At 47.9% G+C, this 21,314-nt stretch overlaps 2 protein-coding genes across 7 annotated transcripts in view; one reads left to right on the forward strand and one right to left on the reverse strand.

Annotated features, from left to right (window-relative positions):
• The first annotated feature begins 7 nt into the window (after positions 1-7).
• Positions 8-17,275, forward strand: GNPTG (N-acetylglucosamine-1-phosphate transferase subunit gamma). Its single transcript, XM_059898569.1, has 11 exons — positions 8-115; positions 244-301; positions 386-453; positions 15,855-15,909; positions 15,976-16,059; positions 16,142-16,235; positions 16,303-16,417; positions 16,503-16,585; positions 16,665-16,796; positions 16,873-16,954; positions 17,049-17,275. Exons 1-11 carry the CDS (start codon positions 64-66, stop codon positions 17,144-17,146), a joined length of 921 nt encoding a protein of 306 aa, XP_059754552.1. The 5' UTR covers positions 8-63; the 3' UTR covers positions 17,147-17,275.
• UNKL (unk like zinc finger) overlaps positions 17,045-21,314 on the reverse strand; it is a 45,224-nt gene continuing 40,954 nt past the window's right edge. For 4 of the 6 annotated variants that reach the window (XM_059898566.1, XM_059898564.1, XM_059898567.1 and 1 more), the window contains 3 exons: positions 20,703-20,905; positions 20,359-20,616; positions 18,923-19,685 (listed from right to left, as the gene is read on the reverse strand). In XM_059898566.1, coding sequence (XP_059754549.1) covers positions 19,530-19,685; positions 20,359-20,616; positions 20,703-20,905 — 617 coding nt within the window. In that variant the 3' untranslated portion in view covers positions 18,923-19,529. Of the gene's footprint in view, positions 19,686-20,358; positions 20,617-20,702; positions 20,906-21,314 lie in introns of all 6 variants that reach the window. The other 2 variants (XR_009497745.1, XM_059898565.1) reach the window with 2 other exon arrangements.

Here is a 21,314-nt window from a genome sequence, read left to right on the forward strand (position 1 = left end):
CGGCGTTCATGTGACAAGTGCGCTCACGTGACCACGCGCGGCGGCGGCGGCGGCGGCAGCGCGATGGTGGCAGGGTTGGCGCGTTTCGTGCTGCTGCTCGGGCTCGCAACGCGCGGTTAGTGTCCGGGCTGCCGACGCCCGCGCCCCTCCACCCATGCCCAGGCCCCTGCGTCCCGGAGCCCCCTCCTCTCCGTCCCCGCCCCCCCGCCGCACGCCCGCCTCCTCACTGCCTGTTCCCCGTAGGGCCCGCGCCCGCAGGTGCCGCCAAGATGAAGGTTGTGGAAGAGCCCAACACGTTCGGGTGAGCGGCCTCGCGGGGAGCGGCGGCGGGGGGTTCCCGCGGCGGTCCGGGCCCGGTTCCCCCTGACTGTGCCGCTTCTCTCAGGCTCAACAACCCGTTCCTGCCCCAGACCAGTCGCCTCCAGCCCAGGAGAGATCCTTCACCCGTGTCTGGTGAGTTCGGGGCCCTGGCCGCGGGCGTGCTGGGGGCCTGGGAGGGAGCAGGGAGCTGGCCTGGCTTCCCGACCGGTGGGCCGCGTCAGCTCTCGGGAGCCTGCTCCAGGGGGGCCAGGGAGGGAGGGAAGCCTCGGATGAGGGGCCTTGAAAGTTAGGGCCTGGAGGCTCATGTTGTCGTTTGTCAATAATTCTAAAATTATTTTTAAGTGCGCGCTAACATTCCAGACTGTGATTGTACCAAGTTGAATAGTTATCCCGGATATAGTCCTTAATTTTTTTCGCTAGAGGTGATTTCTGTTACAGTTCGGTGTTTGTCTTTCCAAATGTTTTTTATGCTTTTACAAGAAAAAACGTGTAGTTTTGTGTGTGTTTGTTTAAATTTTTTTTGTGATGTTTGCCTTTTTTTGAGCAGTACTACTATACAGGTGTGCTCACTTGCTGTTGTCGCTCACGGTGTTTCTTCACAGTGGATGTGGGTTTTCACTCTTTTCACTTGGTGTTTAGTATTCCATAGGATGGCTCTGCATTCTTTTGTTGTCTAGCAAAGTGTTGTTTATGGTTTTTGGTCACTAGAAACATTGCTGAGGAGAACATCCCTCCAGGGACTGCCTCCTTCTACCCTTCTGTGAGTGGTTTCCTGAGACAGGATCTAAGAAGTGGAACTGCTGGGTTGTTAAATGAGTATTAAATATAACAAACAAAAATCCAAGAATTTTTTTGGCTGCGTTGGGTCTTCGTTGCTGTGCACGGACTTTCTCTAGTTGTGGCGATTGGGGTCTACTGTTAGTTGCGGTGCACAGGCTTCTCATTGCAGTGGCTTCTCTTTGCAGTGGCTTCTCTTGTTGCGGAGCACAGGCTCTAGGAGTGCGGGCTTCAGTAGTTGTGGCACGCGGGCTCAGTAGTTGTGGCACACAGGCTTAGTTGCTCCGCGGCATGTGGGGTCTTCCCGGACAAGGGCTCGAACCCGTGTCCCCTGCATTGGCAGGCAGATTCTTAACCACTGCACCACGAGGGAAGTCCCAAGATCTTTTTCTCTTGAATACTACCACATGTCAGAGTGTGTCTGTGCTGGGGATGTAGAAATGAACAAAACATACAGTGTCCTCATGTAGTTGACAGTAATGGGGGGGGTAGGTAGGCCATAAACAAAAAAGTAGGTAAAATGTAGAATGCTTGATGGTGAAAAACACTCTGTAGGTATGGAAAGCAGAGAAGAGTGAGTGTTTGGGGGGGTTGTTTTGGGGATTGCCGTTTTAAATGGATTCAGGAAAAGACTGAGAAGTGAAATTTTGTTCAAAAGTTGAAGGGGAACAGGAGTAAGGGATGTGGATATCTGGGGAAGAGGGGTCTAGCAAAAGGAGTGGCCAAATAAAGGCCTTGAGCAAGGATTCCAGGGCCAGAGGTATTGGCCGCAGGGGTATGGTGAGATCAGAGATAGAGGGTACAGCTGTGAGCTTTCACGCTAAACAACTCGATTCCAGCTTTTTACTGTGAAAATATTGAATAGAAAAATGGAGGAATGTGGCTGTGAACAGCAGCATACTCTCCCCCTCAGTACAAGAGTTGACATTTTGCTTTATCTTCTCGTTTTCACTTTGAAAAAAGTGAACTTTCATTTTGCTGAACCATTTGAAAGTCAGTTACAGACATCATGACGCTTTATTCCTAAATATTTACAGTATGGATCTCCCACTCCCCAAGTTAGAAGAAATTCTATAATATAACCAGTTCACATCCACATTTTCCTTTTGTCTCAGGAATGCCTTCTACAGCTGTCCCAGGACCCACCCCACACAGGAATCAGTCAAGGGGTTATGTGCCGGGCCAGTTGTCTTACAGGATGTTTGACCAGATCTGTCCGGTTTATGAGGTCATTAACTTGTTCTGCTTTCCCTAGTATATTCTGTAAATGGCCTGGAAGCTTGATTACAGTCAGGTTAAGCAGTTTGGGCACAAATACTTTGTAGGTAGGCATCGTGTCAGAGGGCCGCAGTCGACTGCGGCTGAGTGCTGCCAGGGTCTAGCGGTGGGAGGCAGGTTTCTCCCTCTGCCCTCAGCGTGCTGTCCGTGAGCACTCCTTTGGTGCTGAGTGGACGTGCTGCCCCCGGTGGCCTCCCGGTTCAGTCTGATTGGGTAGAGGAGTGCAGAGCTCTGCTTCTCTCATGCCTTCTGCATTTATTGTTTGCTGGTGGTCTCTGGTAAAGAGAAGTGTTCCCTTTCCCCCCCTTTCTTTCTCTCTCCTTTTTGAATATCATTATTGGGTCAGATTTAAACCCTATTTTTATTGAGGTATAATTGACATGTTCAGTTTGATAAAGTTTGTAAATTGAGCACATGAATGTAATCACCACCCCCAAACAAGACTGAGAACATTTCCACCACCCAGAAGATTCCTACGTGTCCCTTTTAAATCCCCCCCACCCATCCCTTTCTGGCTCAGATTCAAACCCTATTTTTTTATTTTTTTAAATTTTATTTATTTTTGGCCACGATGGGTCTTCGTTGCTCTGCGTGGGCTTTCTCTAGTTGCGGCAAGCGGGGGCTACTCTTCGTTGCGGTGTGTGGGCTTCTCACTGTAGTGGCTTCTCTTGTTGCGGAGCACGGGCTCTAGGTGCGCGGGCTTCAGTAGTTGTGGCTCGTGGGCCCTAGAGTGCAGGCGCAGGCTCGGTAGTTATGGCGCATGGGCTTAGTTGCTCTGCGACATGTGGGATCTTCCCGGACCAGGGATCGAACCTGTGTCCCCTCCATTGGCAGGCGGATTCTTAACCACTGCGCCACCAGGGAAGTCCCTCAAACCTTATTTTTACTGAGGTAAAATTGACATGTTCAGTTTGATAAAGTTTGTAAATTGAGCACATGCATGTAATCACCACCCCCAAACAAGACTGAGAACATTTCCACCACCCAGACGATTCCTATGTGTCCCTTTTAAATCCCCCACCCCATCACTCTCTGGCTTCTGTTGCTTTAGAATAGTGTCATTCGTGCTTGGATTTCAGCTGAAGAAGTCAGCATACACTCCCACGTCTGGAGTCTTCCTCAGCATCATGTTTTTGGGATTCATCTGTGTTGTTGCATGTATCAGTGGCTTTTTCATATTGCTGAACACATACAAAAACTGAAATCCGTGTACGGTTTGTAGTCAGTTGTATAGTGCCAACGTCAATTTCCTAGTTTTAGTGATGTACTACAGTTATAAGTCTATGATTATTTCAAGGTAAAAAGCATGCACACACATAGATGTATTTGTGCTGGAAGAATAGATGAAACCGATGTGATTTTAAGTTTTAACTTGAAATGCAGTATTACAGGGTTTTTATTTTCCCCTTTATTTTCTTTTTTTTTTTTTAATTTATTTATTAATTAATTTATTTTTGGGTGTGTTGGGTCTTCGTTTCTGTGCGAAGGCTTTCTCTAGTTGTGGCGAGTGGGGGCCACTCTTCATCGCGGTGCACGGGCCTCTCACTCTCGCGGCCTCTCTTGTTGCGGAGCACAGGCTCCAGATGCGCAGGCTCAGCAGTTGTGGCCCACGGGACCGGTTGCTCCGTGGCATGTGGGATCCTCCCAGACCAGGGCTCGAACCCGTGTCCCCCGCATCAGCAGGCAGACTCTCAACCACTGCGCCACCAGGGAAGCCCCTATTTTCTTTTTTTAACTTTTTAAAATAATTTTTTTATTTTGGCTGTGTTGGGTCTTCGTTGCTGTGCGCGGGCTTTCTCTAGTTGCGGCGAGCGGGGGCTACTCTTCGTTGCGGTGCGCGGGCTTCTCATTGCAGTGTCTTCTCTCGTTGTGGAGCACGGGCTCTAGGCGCGCGGGCTTCAGTAGTTGCGGCATGCGGGCTCAGTATTTGTGGCTCACGGGCTCTAGAGCACAGGCTCAGTAGTTGTGGCACACGAGCTTAGTTGCTCCGCGGCATGTGGGATCTTCCCGGACCAGGGATCGAACCCATGTCCCCTGCATTGGCAGGCGGATTCTCAACCACTGCGCCACCGGGGAAGCCCCAATCTCATAATTTTTAATAGGTGGTTGGTTTGTCTGAGTCAGTATGGAAGGTCTGTGTGTTGTGTGTGCTTGACACACACCCACGTGTGCTTCAGTTTCCTTGAATCTATAGATGCCCTCCATTTCCTTGCAATTTATTGAGGAAACTGGGTCACTTGTTTCACACATTCTGGATTTTGTTCATTGCATTCCCGTGGTGTTTAACGTTTCTTCATCTATTAGCTGGAGTACAGTTGTGTGCCTTCACCCTGGGTGGGCCTCCAATTTCGGGAGAGCAGTGAGGAGAGGTGTCCCCCCCCACCTGGCCTCGGTCTCCCATCTTCAGTTCACGGTCTGCAGAGGGGCATTTGTAGCCCTTTCTCAGGTGGAGGACCTTCCCTGCTGTTCCTGGTCGCCGAGTTTTTACCATGAATGGGTGTTGGGTTCTGTCAAATGCTTTTTTTAAACCTATCGAGAGGATGATGGATTTTCTCATTTAGGCTGTTTACATAGTGGGTAGCATTGGTGTTTGAATGTTGAGCCAACACTGTGTTCTTGGAGTAAGCTCCACTTGGGCACAGTGAATACATATGTTTTATATATTGCTGGATTTAAATTGTTAATTATTTCTGACTCTTTTCATTTCTAGAGTTTCTGTTCTTTTTCTAATTTCTATTTATCTGCTGAGATTCCCTATCTCTTTATTACCATGTTTTACTTTACACCCTGGAACATAGTTGCAATAGCTGCTTTAAAATCCTCTTCTACTTCCAACATCATCTGTGTTTGTTGGGGTCAGTCTCCTATGTTTGCCTGTTCTCTTGGGGGTGGGTCGCATTTGCCTGCTTTGTTGTATGTCTGATACTTTTGGATACACCCTTGGCCCGGCTCTCCCCTTGGGAGAATGTGGTGTGCTGAGGCAGCTGGCTGGGAGGAGCTCACCCAGGACCGACCCCCCCTGCTTGGTGGTTCATGCATGCAGGGCTCAGCCAGAGAGCCGGGCAGGCTTCCCTCCCTCCACCCCCGCCGTCCTTTTTGATACCACCCCACGCTTTCCAGCTGCTGGGTTGGCTCCCTCTGTCCCAGATCCTATGGCCAGAGACTGGGGCGGGTTATGCCATTGCCTGCCCTAGGCGGGAACCCACAGGAATCAGTGCCCTCTTCTTCCAAGCCGGCCCCGCCCCTCAGTCCCCTCTACAGCCTCAGGCCTTCAGACGTTCTCTACAGTGGGATCTGTAGGAGACTTGGTCCCATGTTAGTGGCTGTGGCTTCTGATACCTGGTATCGTCATATGGTCATTTGCTCTATTCTACAGCACATATATAATGGCCTGAAAACTAATATGGCATTACTGCTATTAACTCATTAACAGTACTTGTTCTTAAATCACTGAGAGTGATTCTTCTTCCGGTGAAGTGACGTTACTAATTGTGTATAGTTCAGTTCGTTTGCTTTGATTTCAGCTGTAGGGGCTTTAATGTCATCCTTTTATTTTACTTTAGAGCACATTAGCATGCCTACGTGGTTCACATGTAAACCTTAGGACAGATACGCCCCGAGCTCTCCTTCCTACCTTGTGCTCCCTGTCCAGGGCCATTTGCTGTTTTGTTTGTTTGTTTTAAGGTATAATTGACGTATTAGTTTCAGGTATACAACATAATGATTCACTGTTTGTATATTTTGCAAAATGATGGGAATAAGTCTAGTTATTCTCTGACACCACATAGTTACCAAAAACTTTTTTTCTTCTTGTGATGAAGACGTTTAAGATTTAAAAAAAAATTTTTTTTTATACAGCAGGTTTTTATTACTTATCTATTTTATACATATTAGTGTATACATGTCAATCCCAATCTCCCACTTCATCCCACCACCACCGCCCACACCCCACCCCCGCTTCCCCCCTTGGTGTCCATATGTTCTCTACATCTGTGTCTCTTTTTTTTTTTTTAATTTATTTATTTTTGGCTGTGTTGGGTCTTTGTTGCTGTGCGCGGGCCCTCTCCAGCTGCAGCGAGCGGGGGCCACTCCTCGTTACGGTGCATGGGCGGAGCTCACCCAGGACCGACATTGCGGTGGCCTCAATGCGGTGGCCTCTCCCGTTGCAGAGCACGGGCTCTAGACATGCAGGCTTCAGTAGTTGTGGCTCACGGGCTCCAGAGCGCAGGCTCAGCAGTCATGGCGCACGGGCTTAGTTGCTCCGTGGCATGTGGGATCCTCCCGGACCAGGGATCGAACCTGTGTCCCCTGCATTGGGAGGCAGATTCCTATCCACTGCGCCACCAGGGAAGCCGTGTGTCTCTATTTTTGCCTTGCAAACCAGTTAATCTGTAACTATTTTTCTAGATTCCACATATATGCGTTAATATACGATATTTGTTTTTTTGACTTATTTCACTCTATGACCGTCTCTAGGTCCATCCACGTCTCTACAAATGACCCAATTTCGTTCCTTTTTATGGCTGAGTAATGTTCCATTGTATGTATGTACCACATCTTCTTTATCCATTCGTCTGTTTATGGACATTTAGGTTGCTTCCATGACCTGGCTGTTGTAAACAGTGCTGCAGTGAACATTGGGGTGCATGTGTCTTTTTGAATTATGGTTTTCTCTGGGTATATGCCCAGTAGTAAGATTGCTGGGTCATATGGTAATTCTATTTTTAGTTTTTTAAGGAACCTCCATACTGTTCTCCATAGTGGCTGTATCAGTTTACATTCCCACCAAGAGTGCAAGAGGGTTCCCTTTTCTCCACACCCTCTCCAGCATTTGTAGATTTTCTGATGATGCCCATTCTAACCGGTGGGAGGTGATACCTCATTGTAGTTTTGATTTGCGTTTCTCTAATAATTAGTGATGTTGAGCAGCTTTTCATGTGCCTCTTGGCCATCTGTATGTCTTCTTTGGAGAGGACGTTTAAGATTTACTTTCTTAAGATGTGGTACATATATACAATGGAATACTACTCAGCTATAAAAAAAGAACGAAATAATGCCATTTGTAGCAACGTGGATGCAACTAGAGATTATCATACTAAGTGAAGTTAAGTCAGAAGGAGAAAGACAAATACCATATATCACTTATATGTGGAATCTAAATATGACACAAATGAACATATCTACACAACAAAAACAGACTCAGACATAGAGAACAGAGTTGTGGTTGCTAAGGGGGGGCGTTAGGGGAGAAATGGAGTGGGAGTTTGGGGTTAGCAGATGTAAGCTTTTATATATAGAATGGATAAACAACAAGGTCCTAACTGTGTAGCACAGAGAACTATATTCAATATCCTATGATAAAGCATTATGGAAAAGTATGTGTAACTGAATCACTTTGCTGTACAGCAGAAATTTAGCACAACATTGTAAATCGACTATACTTCAATTTTTAAAAAAAGATTTACTTTCTTAGCAACTTTCAGATACGCAATTCAATATTATTAACTGTAGTCACTGTGCTGTACATTATATCCTCAGGACTTATTTATTACTGGAAGTTTATATTTTTTGACCATTTTCACTCACTTTGTGTCCCCCCCCCGCCCCAGTCCCCTGCTTCTGGCAAACACTGATCTGTTCTTTGTATCTATAAGCTTGGTGTTTTGTTTTCCACATAAGTGAGATCATAATGTATTTGTCTTTCTCTGACATATTTCACTTAGGATAATGCCCTAAATGTCCATCCGTGTTTCAGATGGCAATTTCTTGTTTTATGGCTGAATAATACTCTGTTGTATATGTGTACCCCACCTTCTTTATCCATCAGTGGACACTTAGGTAGTTTCCATATCTTGACTATTGTAAACAATGCTGCTGTGAACAGGGGGGTGGAGATATTTTTCCGAGTTAGTGATTTTGTTTTCTTTGGATAATACCCAGAAGTGGAATTGCTGGATTATAGGGTAGTTCTATATTTAATTTTGGTGGGAACCTCCATCCTGTTTTCCATAGTGGCCGCACCAATTTCCATTCCTGCCAACAGTGTGCAGGTTTTCCTTTTCTCCACATCCTCGCCAACACTTGTTATTTGTCTTTTTTATAGTGGCTGTTCCGACAGGTGTGAGGTGGTATCTCATTGTGGTTTTGATTTGCATTTCCCTGATGATTAATGATGCTGAGCATCTTTTCATGTGCCTGTTGGCCATCTCTTTGTCTTCTTTGGAAAAATGTCTATTCAGACCCTCTGCCCATTTTTTAATTGGATTGTTTGTTTTTTTGCTATTGAATTGTGTGAGTTCTTTACACATTTTGGATATTACCCCCTTATGTATATGATTTGCTAGATGTTTTATCCCATTCAGTAGGTTGCCTTTCATTTTGTTGATTGTTTCCTTGGCTGTGCACACCTTTGTAGTTTGATATCGTCCCATTTGTTTATTTTTGCTTTTGTTTGGGGAGTCAGATTTTGAAAATCATGACTGAGACTGATGTCAAAGAGCTTACCACCTATGTTTTCTTCTAGGAGTTTCATAGTTTCTGGTCTTACAGTCAACTTAAATTGTTGTGTATGGTGTAAGATAGTGGTCCAGTTTAACCAGCACCGTTTATTGAAGAGACTATCCTTTCCTCATTGTATATCCTTGGCTTCTTTGTTGTAAATTAATTGACTGTATATGTGTGGCTTTATTTCTGGACTCTGTTTTTATGCCAGTGCCATACTGCCTTGACTCTTTGTATGTATATATGTATGTATTTATCTGGCTGCATTGGGTCTTCGTTGCTGCACGTGGGCTTTCTCTAGTTGCAGCGAGCGGGGGCTACTCTTTGTTGCGGTGCGCGGGCTTCTCATGGCAGTGGCTTCTCTTGTTGTGAAGCACGGGCTCTAGGCATGCAGGCTCAGTAGTTGTGGTGCATGGGCTTAGTTGCTCCGAGGCATGTGGGATCTTCCCAGACTAGGGATCGAACCTGTGGCCCTTGCATTGGCAGGTGGATTCTTAACTACTGTACCACCAGGGAAGTCCCATACTGCCTTGATTCTGTTTGTTGTTATTTTATGTTTAGTCTTCTGGTGTTTCTTTTTGCTAATATAAGAAAATATGAATTGCCCTCTTTACTGTGGTAAAATATACATAAAATTTACCATTTTAACCATTATTAGATGTTTAGTTAAGAGGCATTAAACACATCCATATTGTTGGGCAAACATCACCTCTATCATCCCCAGAACTTTTTCATCTTCCCAAACTGCACCTCTGTCCCCATTAAACAACTCCGCACCCCTCCCAGCCTCTGGCCCCCAACATTCTACTTTCTGTCTCTATGAATTTAATGACTCTAGATCCCTGCTGTGGTCACTGTGTGTACACAGGTTGAAATTCACAGGTTGACATCATAACTGAAAAAGATGATGGTGTTAGGAGTTGAGGTCTTTGGAAGATGCTTGAGTCTTGAGGGTGGAGCCCTCAAGAATGGGATTGATGCCCTTATAATATAAAGAGGCTCCAGAGATCCCTAGGCCCTTCTACCATGTGAAGACACAGCGAGAAGGCACCCTCTGTGAACTAGAACTCGACTGTGCTGGTGCCCTGATCTTGGGCTTCAAACCCCCACAGAACTGTGAAAAATAAATTTCTGTAGTTGTAAAATTACCCAGTGGTATTTTGTTATAGCAGCTCGAATGAACTAAGTACCTCATGTAAGTGGAATCATATAATTCTTGTCCTTTTGTGACTGGCGTATTTCACTTAGCAGAGTATCTTGAAGGTTCATTTATGTGGCAGGATTTCCTTCCTTTTTAAGGCTGAATAATATTCCATTGCACATATGTACTACATTCTGCTTATTCATCTGTCAGTGTACACTTGGGTTGTTTTTACTTTTTGGTTACTGTGAATAATGCTGATCTGAACATGGGTGTGCAGCATCTGAGTTCCTGCTTTCCGTTCACATACCCAGGAGTCGATTTGCTGTATCCTGTAAATCTACATTTAAGCTTTATGAGGAACCACCAAACTGTTTTCAACAGCGCTGCACCATTTTACATTCCCGCCAACAGTGCACAAAGGTTTCAGTTTCTCCACATCCTCACCAACATTTATTCTTTTCTGTGTTGTTGTTGTTGTTGTTGTTGGATAGTAGCCATCCTAATGGATGTGAGGTGATATCTCATAGTGGATTTTATTTGTATTTACTTATTTTTCACTTCTTCAGAAAAATGTCTAGTAATCCTTGGTCCATTTTTTAATTGGGTTGTTTGGGGCGTTGCTGTTGCTGTTAATAGGAGTTCTTTATATGTTCTGGATATTACCCTTGTTAGAAATGTGATCTGCAAATACTTTCTCACTTTCTGTAGGTTGTCTTTCAACACTTCCTTGCAAAGTTTTAAATTCTGAAGTCCCATTTATCTAGTTTTCCTTTTGGTGCCTTTGCCTTTGATGTCATATCCAAGAAATCATTTCCAAAGCACAAAGCCAATGTCAAAGATTTCCCCTTATGTTTTGTAGTTTCAGCCTCTGATCCATTTTAAGTTAATTTCTGTACATGGTGTGAGGTAAGGGTCCAGTTTCATTCCTGTGCATATGAACATCCAGCTTCCCGACTCCATTTGTTGAGAAGTATGTCCTTTCCCCCACTGAATGGTTTCAGCACCCTGACAGATCCTTTGAGCATATATTCAAGGGTTTGTTTCTGGGCTCTCTGTTCTGTTTCATTGGTCTACACGTCTGTCTTTCTACTGATACTGCACTGGTTTAATTACTGTGGCTTTGAAGTAAGCTTTGTGGGGTTTTTTGGGTTTTGTTTTTGTTTTTTTTTTTGACGGTGTTGTGCGTCTTGTGGGATCTTAGTTCCTCAACCAGGGATCAAACCTGGGACCCTGGCAGTGGGAGCACCAAGTCCTAACCACTAGACCACCAGGGAATTCCCCTTGAAGTAAGCTTTGAAATCACTAATTGTGAGTCCTTCAACTTTTCTATTTCAATATAGTTTTGACTATTTGGGGTCCTTTGGGAATCCATCTTTGTTGCTGCATGTGGGATCTTCATTGTGGCATGTGGGATCTAGTTCCCTGACCAGGGATCGAACCTGGGCTCCCTGCCTTGGGAGCGCAGAGTCTTAACCACTGGGCCACCAGGGAAATCCCTGGAATTGTTTCATTGAATTTCCTTTTTGTGTTGTCTGTTGGGTTGTTGTATAGAAACACAACTGGTTTTTAGTGTCACTTCTGTATCCTACAACTTTGCTGAATTTAGTAGCTCTAATAGATTTCTGTGGACTCTTTAGGGTTTTCTATATATATGATCATGTCATCTGCAAACACCACATTGTAATTTTACTTCTTCCTTCCTAATTAGGATGCCTTTCCTTTTTTTTGCCTAATTGCTCTGGCTAGAACCTCCAGTACAATGTCGAATAGTGAATAGCAGGGCTGAGAGCTTCCTTGTGTTGTTCCCGCTTTTGGGAGGAAAGCTTTTTCAGTCTTTCACCGTTCAGTAAGATATTCACTGTGGGTTTTGCATATATGGCCTTTATTGCGTTGAGGAAGTTTCCTCCTAATTCTCCTTTGTTGAGTGTTTTCATCATGAAACAGTGTTGAATTTTGATAGGTGCTTTTTTCTGCAACAATTTGGATGATAATTTCCCCCCCCTTTATTCTGTTAATGGGGTGTATTACATTAAAAAAAAACTTTTTTTAAACCATCCTTACATTCCAGGAACAAACCCCACTTCTTCACACTGTAGAATCCTTTTAATGTGCTGCTGATTTCAGTTTGCCAGTATTTTGTTCAGGATTTTTGCACTGACATTCACAAGGGATGTTGACGTCTGTAGTTTTCCTTTCTCGTCAGGTATCTTTTTGGCTTTGGTATCAGGGGAATGCTGGCCTCATAGAACTGAGTCAAGAGGTGTTCCCCCTTCTTCAATTTTCATAGTATTTTCTTGTAATCCTTTTTATTTCTGTAAAATTGGTAGTAATGTCCCTCCTTTTGTTTATGATTTTAGTAATTTGAATTTTTTTTTTAATTAATTATTTTGGGCCATGTTGGGTCTTTGTTGCTGCACACGGGCTTTCTATAGTTGCGGCAAGTGGGGCTACTCTTCGTTGTGGTGTGTGGGCTTCTCATTGCAGTGGCTTCTCTTGTCACAGAGCATGGGCTCTAGGCACGCAGGCTTGCCTCAGTAGTTGTGGCTCATGGACTCTAGAGCACAGGCTCAGTAGTTGTGGCACACGGGCTTAGTTGCTCCGCAGCATGTGGGATCTTCCCGGACCAGGGCTCGAACCCATGTCTCTTGCATTGGGAGGCAGATTTTTAACCACTGCCCCACCAGGGAAGCCCATCTTCTTTTTTGTTACAGTAAATCTAGTTTAAAGGTTTGTTGATTTTGTTGATCTTTTCAAAGAACCAACTTCTGGTTTTTGATTTTTCTTTGTTTTATTTATCTCTGCTTTAATCTTTATTTTCTTCCTTTTGCTTGCTAGTTTTTTGGGGTGTTTTTGTTTTTTTTTTTGCTGTGCCATGCAGCATGTGGGATCTTAGTTCCCCAACCAGGGATTGAACCCACACCCCCTGCATTGGAAGTGTGGAGTCTTAACCACTGGACCGCCAGGGAAGTCCAGCTTGCTAGCTTTCTTTTTCTAGTTTCTTAAAGTGTAAAAGTTAGGTTATTGATTTGAGATCTTGTTTTGAATATGTTTACAGCTGTTAATTTCCCTCTTAGCATTGCTTTCACTGTATCTGATAATTTTTGGTACCTTGTATTTAGAAAATATTTTGAAACAAAAACAAGTTTCCCTTGTGAATTCTTTGAGCCATTGGTTCTTTAAGATTGTGTTAATTTCCATATGTTTGTGGATTTCCCACATTGCTTTTGCTATTGATTTCTGGTTTCCATTGTGTTCAGAAAAGAAACTATGATTTCAGTCTTTTTAAGTTTATTAAGTGGCCTAACATATGGTGTGTCCTGGAGAATGTTCCACGTACACTTAAAAAATGTAATTTCTGCTGTTGTTGGGTGGGTTATTCTGTATATGTCGATTAGGTCTGGTGGTTTTAGTGTTGTTCAGGTCCTCTGTGTCCTTTCAAGTGGGGTGTTGAATGTCCAAGGATTGTAGAACTGCCTGTTACTCCCTTCAGTTTTCAATGCTTGCTTTGTTTTCAGGCTCTGGTGTTTGGTGCCCATATGTTTGTAATTGTTATAATCTTGGTGAATGGACCTTTTTATCAATGAATAATGTCTTTCTTTATCTCCTTTAACAGTGTTTGACTGATAATCGTTTTTTTTCTTTTTTGGCTGCATCGGGTCTGTCAGGCCACAGTTGTGGCAGGGATCTTCATTTCGGCATGCGGGATCTTTTGTTGCAGCGAGTGGGCTCTTTGTTGCAGCGCAGGCCTCTCTCTAGTTGTGGTGCGTGGGCTATCTAGTAGTGGTGCACAGGCTCAGTAGTTGCGGCACGCAGGCTTAGTTGCCCCGAGGCATGGGGGATCTTAGTTCTCTGACCAGGGATCGAACTCGCGTCCCCTGCATTGGAAGGCAGATTCCTAACCACTGGACCAGCAGGGAAGTCCCTGAAAGTCTATTTTGTCTGATACTAGTGTGGCCATCCCTGCTCTCTCATTATTTGCATATCTTTTTCCATCCTTTCACTTTCAGCCTGCTTGTGTCTTTGATCTTAAATGCGTCTCTTACAAACAGTATATATAGTTGGATCACATTTTTTTTACCCATTTGGCCAATCTGTGCCTTTTGAATGGGAGAGTTTAATCTGTTTACATTTAAAGTAGTCATTGATAAGGAAGGATTTAGAGGAAACAAAACAGCAAAATTTGTCTTATAGTTTTTTTGTCCCTCATTCCCTCCATTCCTTTTTGTTGACTTCTAAGTGACGTGTTTTGACGTCCTTTTTACTTTTGTGTATTATTCTGTGTAGCTATTTCCTCTACGGTTGCCAGGGGATTACATACAATCATAAAGCCATTAAGTCTAATTTGTACGTGATTGAAATTGGTATAAATTCAAAGACTTCTCCTGTACAGCTCTGTCCCTCCCCCAACTTTGTTATTGATTTCAGAAATTACCTCTTTAAATGTAATTTGTAATTATTTTTATGCATCTTTTTAAACCCTGTAGATTTGCAGATCAGAATCACATACTGCTTTGGGTTTGCCAGTGTATTTGCCTTTACTGGAAGGACTCCCTCCAGGGCAGGTCTCGTGGTAACGAAGTCCCTCAGCTTTTGTTTATCTGGGAGTGTCTTGATTTTGCCCTCATTTTTGGAGGATAGTTTCCTGGATGTAGACTCCTCAGTTGACAGTTTTTTCTTCCATCCCACAGCTTTCTGGCCTCTGGAGTGTGGCAGAGAAATGGGCGGATAATCTTATTAAGGATCCCTTGATGTGATGAGTCACTTCTTGCTGCTTTGGACTTGGTTTTTGACAGTTTTCTTTTGTGTCTTGGTGTGGGTCTCTCTGAGTTTATTGTACTTGGAGTTCAGTGAGCTGCTTGGATGTGTAGATGCATGTGTTTTGTCAAGTTGGGAGAGTCATTTCCTCAGATACTCTCTCTGCCCCTCTCCTCCTTCAGGGACTCCCACTGTGTGTCCTGCCGTCTCTTCACTGGTTCTTTTCTCTGCTCAAAATCTGTTAACCCCTTTTGTGGATTTATTTCAGTTGTATTTTTCAGCTCCAGATTTTTTTGGTTCCTTTCGATACTGTTTGTCTCTCTGCCTACATGTCATTTGCCTGATATACTTTAGTTCTTTGCGTTTCCCTCCAGGTCCTTAAGCATATTTCAGACATGTGTTTAACTGAAGTCTTCTATCAGTCCAGTGTCTGGGCTTCTCCCAGGTGGTTCTGTTGGGTTTTCCTTTGAAGAGGCTGCGGTTTCTTTGCAGCCTGGCCCCGTGCTGGGGCGGCCTTCACCACCAGGCTGGGTGTGTTCGGAGTCTAGGGGCAGCTGTGTGCAGGCTGCTCCTGGATGTCTTTGGTTCTCCAAGAGTCTCACCCCAGCTCCTCCTCAGGTCCTGGATGTCCTGTTGTGTGTGTCCAACCATAACCCCTTGCCCCCCTGCAGCCTTCATGAGCAGCTCCCTTTCCTGCCTGGTGATCTGAGTTGGGCAAAACAGAGACCAGTCCTCCCGGCAGCCCCCAGCTAGGCTGGGATGTTGCAGATGAGGTCAGCCTGCTCCTCACGACCACGCTGGGGTGGTGGCTTTGCTGTGTGGTGCTCACTTGGTTGCTGTAGGCCTGATTTCCAGAACTGGGTTAGCTCAGCTGGTTTGTAGGGGTTCACTTGATGTTTTCACAGGGATATGAGCTTGGAGCTTCCTGGTCTGGTACTTTGCTGATGTTGCTCCAACTCTTTTGCTCCAGTTTTAAAGTTTAAACTACCAGATCTTTTCCTAAATAGCCCTGGTTCTGTGGGTTTCTGCACGCCTGCTCTTCGCACCACGCTCAGCGGGCCATGCTCTCCCCTTTCAGGGCCCGTGCATCTCTCCAGACTTTCTGGCAAGTGCTTCAGCCTGGTGGAGTCCACGTGAGTGAGGGCAGGGGTAGGCGTGGCCAGGGCCTGGGACCCCCCCTGACAGCGCTGTGCCCCCAGGTACAAGTACGAGCTCTGCCCGTTCCACAACGTGACGCAGCACGAGCAGACCTTCCGCTGGAACGCCTACAGTGGGATCCTCGGGTGAGCGGCGCTGGGGGTGGCTGCGGCTCCACCTGTCCACTGTCCCCCCCACCACAGCCTCACCCACTCTGCTCCTCCCCAGCATCTGGCACGAGTGGGAAATCGCCAACAACACCTTCAGGGGCATGTGGATGAGGGACGGTGACTCCTGCCACTCCCGGAGCCGGCAGAGCAAGGTGAGCTGGGCGGGAGGGTGGGATTGGGGCCCGCTCCCCCCACACGCTCACCAGGGTTTCCCCCCAGGTGGAGCTCACCTGTGGCAAAACCAACCGGTTGGCCCACGTGTCTGAGCCAAGCACCTGTGTCTACGCACTGACGTTCGAGACGCCCCTCGTCTGCCACCCCCACTCCTTGTTAGGTGGGCACCAGGGCCGGCGGGGGGGCACTGGGGGGCGTTGGGGGCAGAGGGGCTCAGCTCAGTCTGGTTTCTGTTGGATTCTCAGTGTACCCGGCCCTGCCCATGGCCCTGCAGCAGAGGTGGGACCGGGTGGAGCAGGATCTGGCGGATGAGCTGATCACGTCCCAGGTGAGCGACAGGGCGGGCGCCGCCTGGGCGGGGAGCAGTGCAGCTGCAGCAGTGCTCCCTCCTCGTCCTCCACCTGCAGGGCTACGAGAAGTCGCTCAGGGCGATTTTTGAGGATGCTGGTTATTTAAAGACTCCAGAACAAAGTGAATCGGTGCAGCAGGAAGGAGGTGCCAAGGGCCTGGTGTTTCAAACGCTGGAGAGCTGTAACGAGGTACAGACGGTGCTCCCAGGCCCGGGACTGGCCTCCCACCAAGGGCCTGACTGCTCCCTTTCAACTCCTGTTCTAGGCACATAAAGCCCTGTCAAAGGAGATGAAAAGACTTAAAAGCATACTGACCCAGCACAGCCTCCCCTACGTGAAGCCTGCAGGTCAGCTGTGCCCGGGGGTTGGGGCTGAGCCCACCTTGGGACCTGCCGCCCTGCAGGTCAGGTCCTGACCTCCTGCTGCCTGGTGTTTTGGCAGAAACTTCCAGCTCTGAGCACTTGGGTCCCAGGACACCCACGGACAAGACAGCAGAGCTGCTACGAGGCGACCCTGGACTGCGTGGGAACACCCTGTGATCTGAGGCAGGAGGAGCAGGGCGACAGGTCTCAGCCAGAGGACACCTTCCTCTGTTCCTTCTGTGCCAGCAGGCTCTCGGGGTTGTGCGCAAAGATGCAGACAAAATAAAGATTCAAAGTTTTAATTAATTTCCCTACTGATAAAAATAATTCCATGAATTCTGTAAACCATTGCATAAATGCTATAGTGTAAAAAAATTTGAACAAGTGTTAACTTTAAACAATTCACTACAAGTAAATGATTATGCATTATAAATACTACCTTCTGGGTTAAGAAAATTCCATTCCAATAACATTCTCCTCTAAATACTCAAAACAGACATACAGAATGGGGCTTCCATAAATTAATCCACATGAAGCATCCACACTGAGTCGTGGTCTTCTGCTGACCACAGTTACACAAATGGTGTGACAATGTAACATCACCGCTAATACTGAACACTCAGGAGCTGACAGATTCGGCAACAAGAACGGCCTCGCCGAGCACCACGCAGCTTCAGCTGCTACACCCAGCGCCCCCCTTCATCACCCAAGTGCGGGGCGGTGACACCCTGAGACGCTGAGCCTGGCCGAGCCTGGCCGAGCCCAGCATGGGTGGCCCCCTCAGAAAACCAGGGCCACCGCGGCCAGGCAGCAGGGGTGGGAGGGCCCCGAGGTAGCCCCAGGAGCTCCACTCTGGGTGGTTCTTTGGTCTTCCCACCGCACACCTGTCCTCAGAGCCAGCGAGTGCCTGGGAGGGGGCGCCTCCACCCCCCCGAACCCCACAGAAAGAACTGACCGGAATAGCTTATAAATACACCTAAAGCTTAATTGTTCTTGTTTATAATTTGAAAATATCGAGGCTAGATGTCAATAACAAACATTGTCCTGTTTTCCCCCCAAAAGCCCAAAGGCCTGAAATGGGAAACAAGTGCATAAATATTAATAAAATAAAGAATTTTAAACAGTGATAACAGTAGCACAAAATATACGTAATTTCTAAGAGCTAATCATTATCAGTATAATTAGAAACAAAGTAGATTCACTACAACCAAGTCATATAGTTACCTTTAGCAGCGGGCGAGCTGCACGATGCCATGGACCCACCTTAAAAAATGACAGCTTTCCTATCAGTTTGTCTTATGTTAAAAAAAAAAGGTCTTAAACTTCTCACTATAGTAAATACATTCTAATTTGGTCACTGATAAAAATTTTTACCTAGTCACCTTGCACTTAAAAAATGCTATATAAAGTCTTTGGCACAGCCCCAAGCAGGGGGCATCCCGTCCCTTCCGGGCCAGGGCCCAGCCCCTGCTCCACGCCTGGCGGCAGACTCTGGGAAGATTCTCATGCCAATCTGGATCTGCCACGAGCAAAGTCTGGATCAACTACAGACAGGTTTTACTTCCTCCCAGATTCCTAGGGAAAGTGACCCAATGCAGACAGAACAGACTGAAGCCGGCACTAAAATCTGACCCGTTCCCAGCAGCCTTTCTGCCACCCCGCCCCCGCACGGCGGCCGGGTCCTCCCCAACCCCATGGTCCCTGGAACATAACACCTGGACAAACAGATCCGGTGCAGTGTCGCCCTGGAGGCTGGCTAGGGTCTCCCACATGGGTGGAGAGAGGCTCCAGACAGGACGCCCGCCAGCAAGCTCTGGGAAGGGGGAGCACCACACGGCTCTGCACAGTCAGTGTGACGCCCGCCCCGTCGGGTCCCCCACCCCACTGCCCTGCTCACTGTCACCACGCTGACCAAGTCCAGGGGAGAAAGGACAGCACGCAGCTCCTTGGCTTTCCTAGGCGCAGGCACTTGAGCGGGAGGCCGCAGGCGCGGGGCGCTGTCACTGACGCTCCAGTTAATGTGCACGTGTTCAGGAAATGAGTTCCCTTCATAAAATTAAAAACATCTACATGTATATGTGTCTCTCAATAATCACTCTGCTATAAATACTATTAGTTTGCACTTAATTTGGAAACTGTAAAAATCCTAGGCATTTCTCACTACTAGATAAATGCTCACTTCATAAGTACTAATTTCAGATACGAAACCTAATGTGTTTACCGTACTATGGATTAACAATAGACCGATAGGAAATACTCTGTTCACAGTACACGTATAAAGCTTCATATTATCGCATATTAAAAACATGAACCTCAAAGCAGCTTATAGCAACTCGGAACGTCTGCCTAAACTCTTCCGTCTACAAAGTGCTTCTCGGGACGTGAACTCCCAGGATCCGGTCACAGTGGCGTCAGGACCACAAACCCCGCAGAGTCACCCTGCCCGCCGAGCCCCATGGGGCCTTCAGGGTCTGTGAGGAGAGTACGAGACCGTGGGTGGTCTGTTTGGGGCTGGGGTCCCGACGTCGGTGGCACCAGGAGGCGGGCGACAAGGCGGCCGTCACCAGGGCAGGGGCTGGCCCGCGCAGTAGGGGCACTCGGGTGCGCTGGCCGCACACGGCTCGCAGAGCACACGATGCTGGCAGGGCCGCAGGACAGCGCTGTGGGCCCGCTCCCCGCACACCCCGCACTGCTTCGCTCGCAGCTGGAAGATCACCTGCGGGGGAGACGCAGTCAGGGGGTACCCCGCCCCCACCCAGGCCGGGCCCAGGGTCAGGGTGGGGTGGACTCCCCTGCTGGGAGCCACCCAGGAACGAAAAGATTGGGTGGGAGAGGCTTCACCAAGAGACCCTTGGGTGGGGACGGGCTCCCAGGGCCAGAGCCACCACATGGTGTGGGAAGGGTAGCCAGGCAGGTGGCCACACGGAGGGGCCGGGTCAGGATGGACCCTGACTTGGGACCCAGCCTCCGGCCGACAGCAGCCAAAACCTGGATGATGGCGCCTTGGAGACGGATGAGAGGTGTGCATCCCAGCGGCCTGGGCCATGAGCCGGGGTTGGGGGGACGGTGTGTGAGAGGCAGGGCTGTGGAGCCTTCCCAATGCCCCAGGTTCTAACAAAATGCCCAGGTGTGGAAGCATTTTCCCACTAAGCTGAGGGCAGCGGCTTTCACGCTACATCAGGCAAGGGGGTGACCAGGGACCCTGGAGGGCGACCCAGGGAGGTGCCCCAGACAACACCAGAGCTCCAGCCGCATGAGGCGATGTGGCCCCTGTCCACGAGGGCACGGCCGCCAAGAGGAGAGGTGGGAGTGGACGGAAGCTGCTCGGCCGGCTCCCCACCACCTCCATGCACCCCCTCCAGTGCCTTGAAAACGAGACCCGGACTCACCCCATCCACTGCTTCCAAATCGAGGCGCAGCTGACTCTGCAGCGAATGCAGCTTCGGCAGGGGGATGGCGCCGATGTCGCCGCAGCCGCGCAGGCCGGGGAGCGCGGAGGCCAAGCCCCGGCCCTCCAGCTCCTCCTGCAGCCGTCGGAACTGGGCCTCCACCTCCTCCTTCTTCTGCAGCGCCAGCTGCCGGGCGCTGTCGGCCGCGAGCGCCCGCTCCTTGGCCTCCTTGGCCTCCCGCTGCCATGCGTCACAGGCCTGAAACCCAGGGGCTGCAGTGATGGCGGCCAGCAGCCGCCACACGCGCCCCTCTCACCTGCGCGGCAGCCCCTCCCCACGCTCACCTGCTTCACCTGTTGCCAGGACTCCTCCCACTGCCGGATCTTCCTCTTGGCCTCATCCAGCTGCCGCCTGACCCGGGCCAGCTCGGCACTGTTTGGACTCGCGCCTGAAGAGGCCGTGGGGCCAGCATTCAGGATGGGGGACGGGCTGGGAGAGAAGCTGCCAGAGACAAAGTCCCAGATGCTGCCGGGGACGCCATTCAAGCCTGAGTGTGGAGGAGCCGGATGTCAGCCTGCTTGTGCTGGGACCTCACAAGCATCTCCCCGGCAAGCTCTGGGGACCCCGATCTCTCCACCAGCAAAGGAAACAAATCCGTTTCTGTGGCTGCATCGTGGGGGCAGCAGTGCTCAGACTCTCGTCCCAGAACCCTTTACGCACTTAGAATCTGGAGGACCCCAAAGGGTTTTTGTTTGCATGGGTGACATCCATTGACATACATGTGTCATTAGAAATTAAAATAGATACTTTAAAATATCAACTCTTTTAAAACAAAACAGATCGCATAAGATAACATTTTTCAAGGAAAGAAATTTAAATCAAGTTTCCTGTTTTTGCAAATCCGTCTGGTTCTGAGCTTGGTCTCTGGCGATGTCACAACCCCGCAGCCTGCGGGT

Source organism: Balaenoptera ricei, chromosome 15, assembly GCF_028023285.1.
Source record: "Balaenoptera ricei isolate mBalRic1 chromosome 15, mBalRic1.hap2, whole genome shotgun sequence".
Lineage (NCBI taxonomy): Eukaryota > Metazoa > Chordata > Mammalia > Artiodactyla > Balaenopteridae > Balaenoptera > Balaenoptera ricei.

Coding starts and splice junctions, on each gene's coding strand:
- GNPTG (XM_059898569.1), top strand. CDS start 64: ATGGTGGCAGGGTTGGCGCGTTTCGTGCTGCTGCTCGGGCTCGCAACG. Junction 16,586..16,664: donor ATGAGCTGATCACGTCCCAG/GTGAGCGACAGG, acceptor CTCCACCTGCAG/GGCTACGAGAAGTCGCTCAG. Junction 16,955..17,048: donor CCCCTACGTGAAGCCTGCAG/GTCAGCTGTGCC, acceptor GTGTTTTGGCAG/AAACTTCCAGCTCTGAGCAC.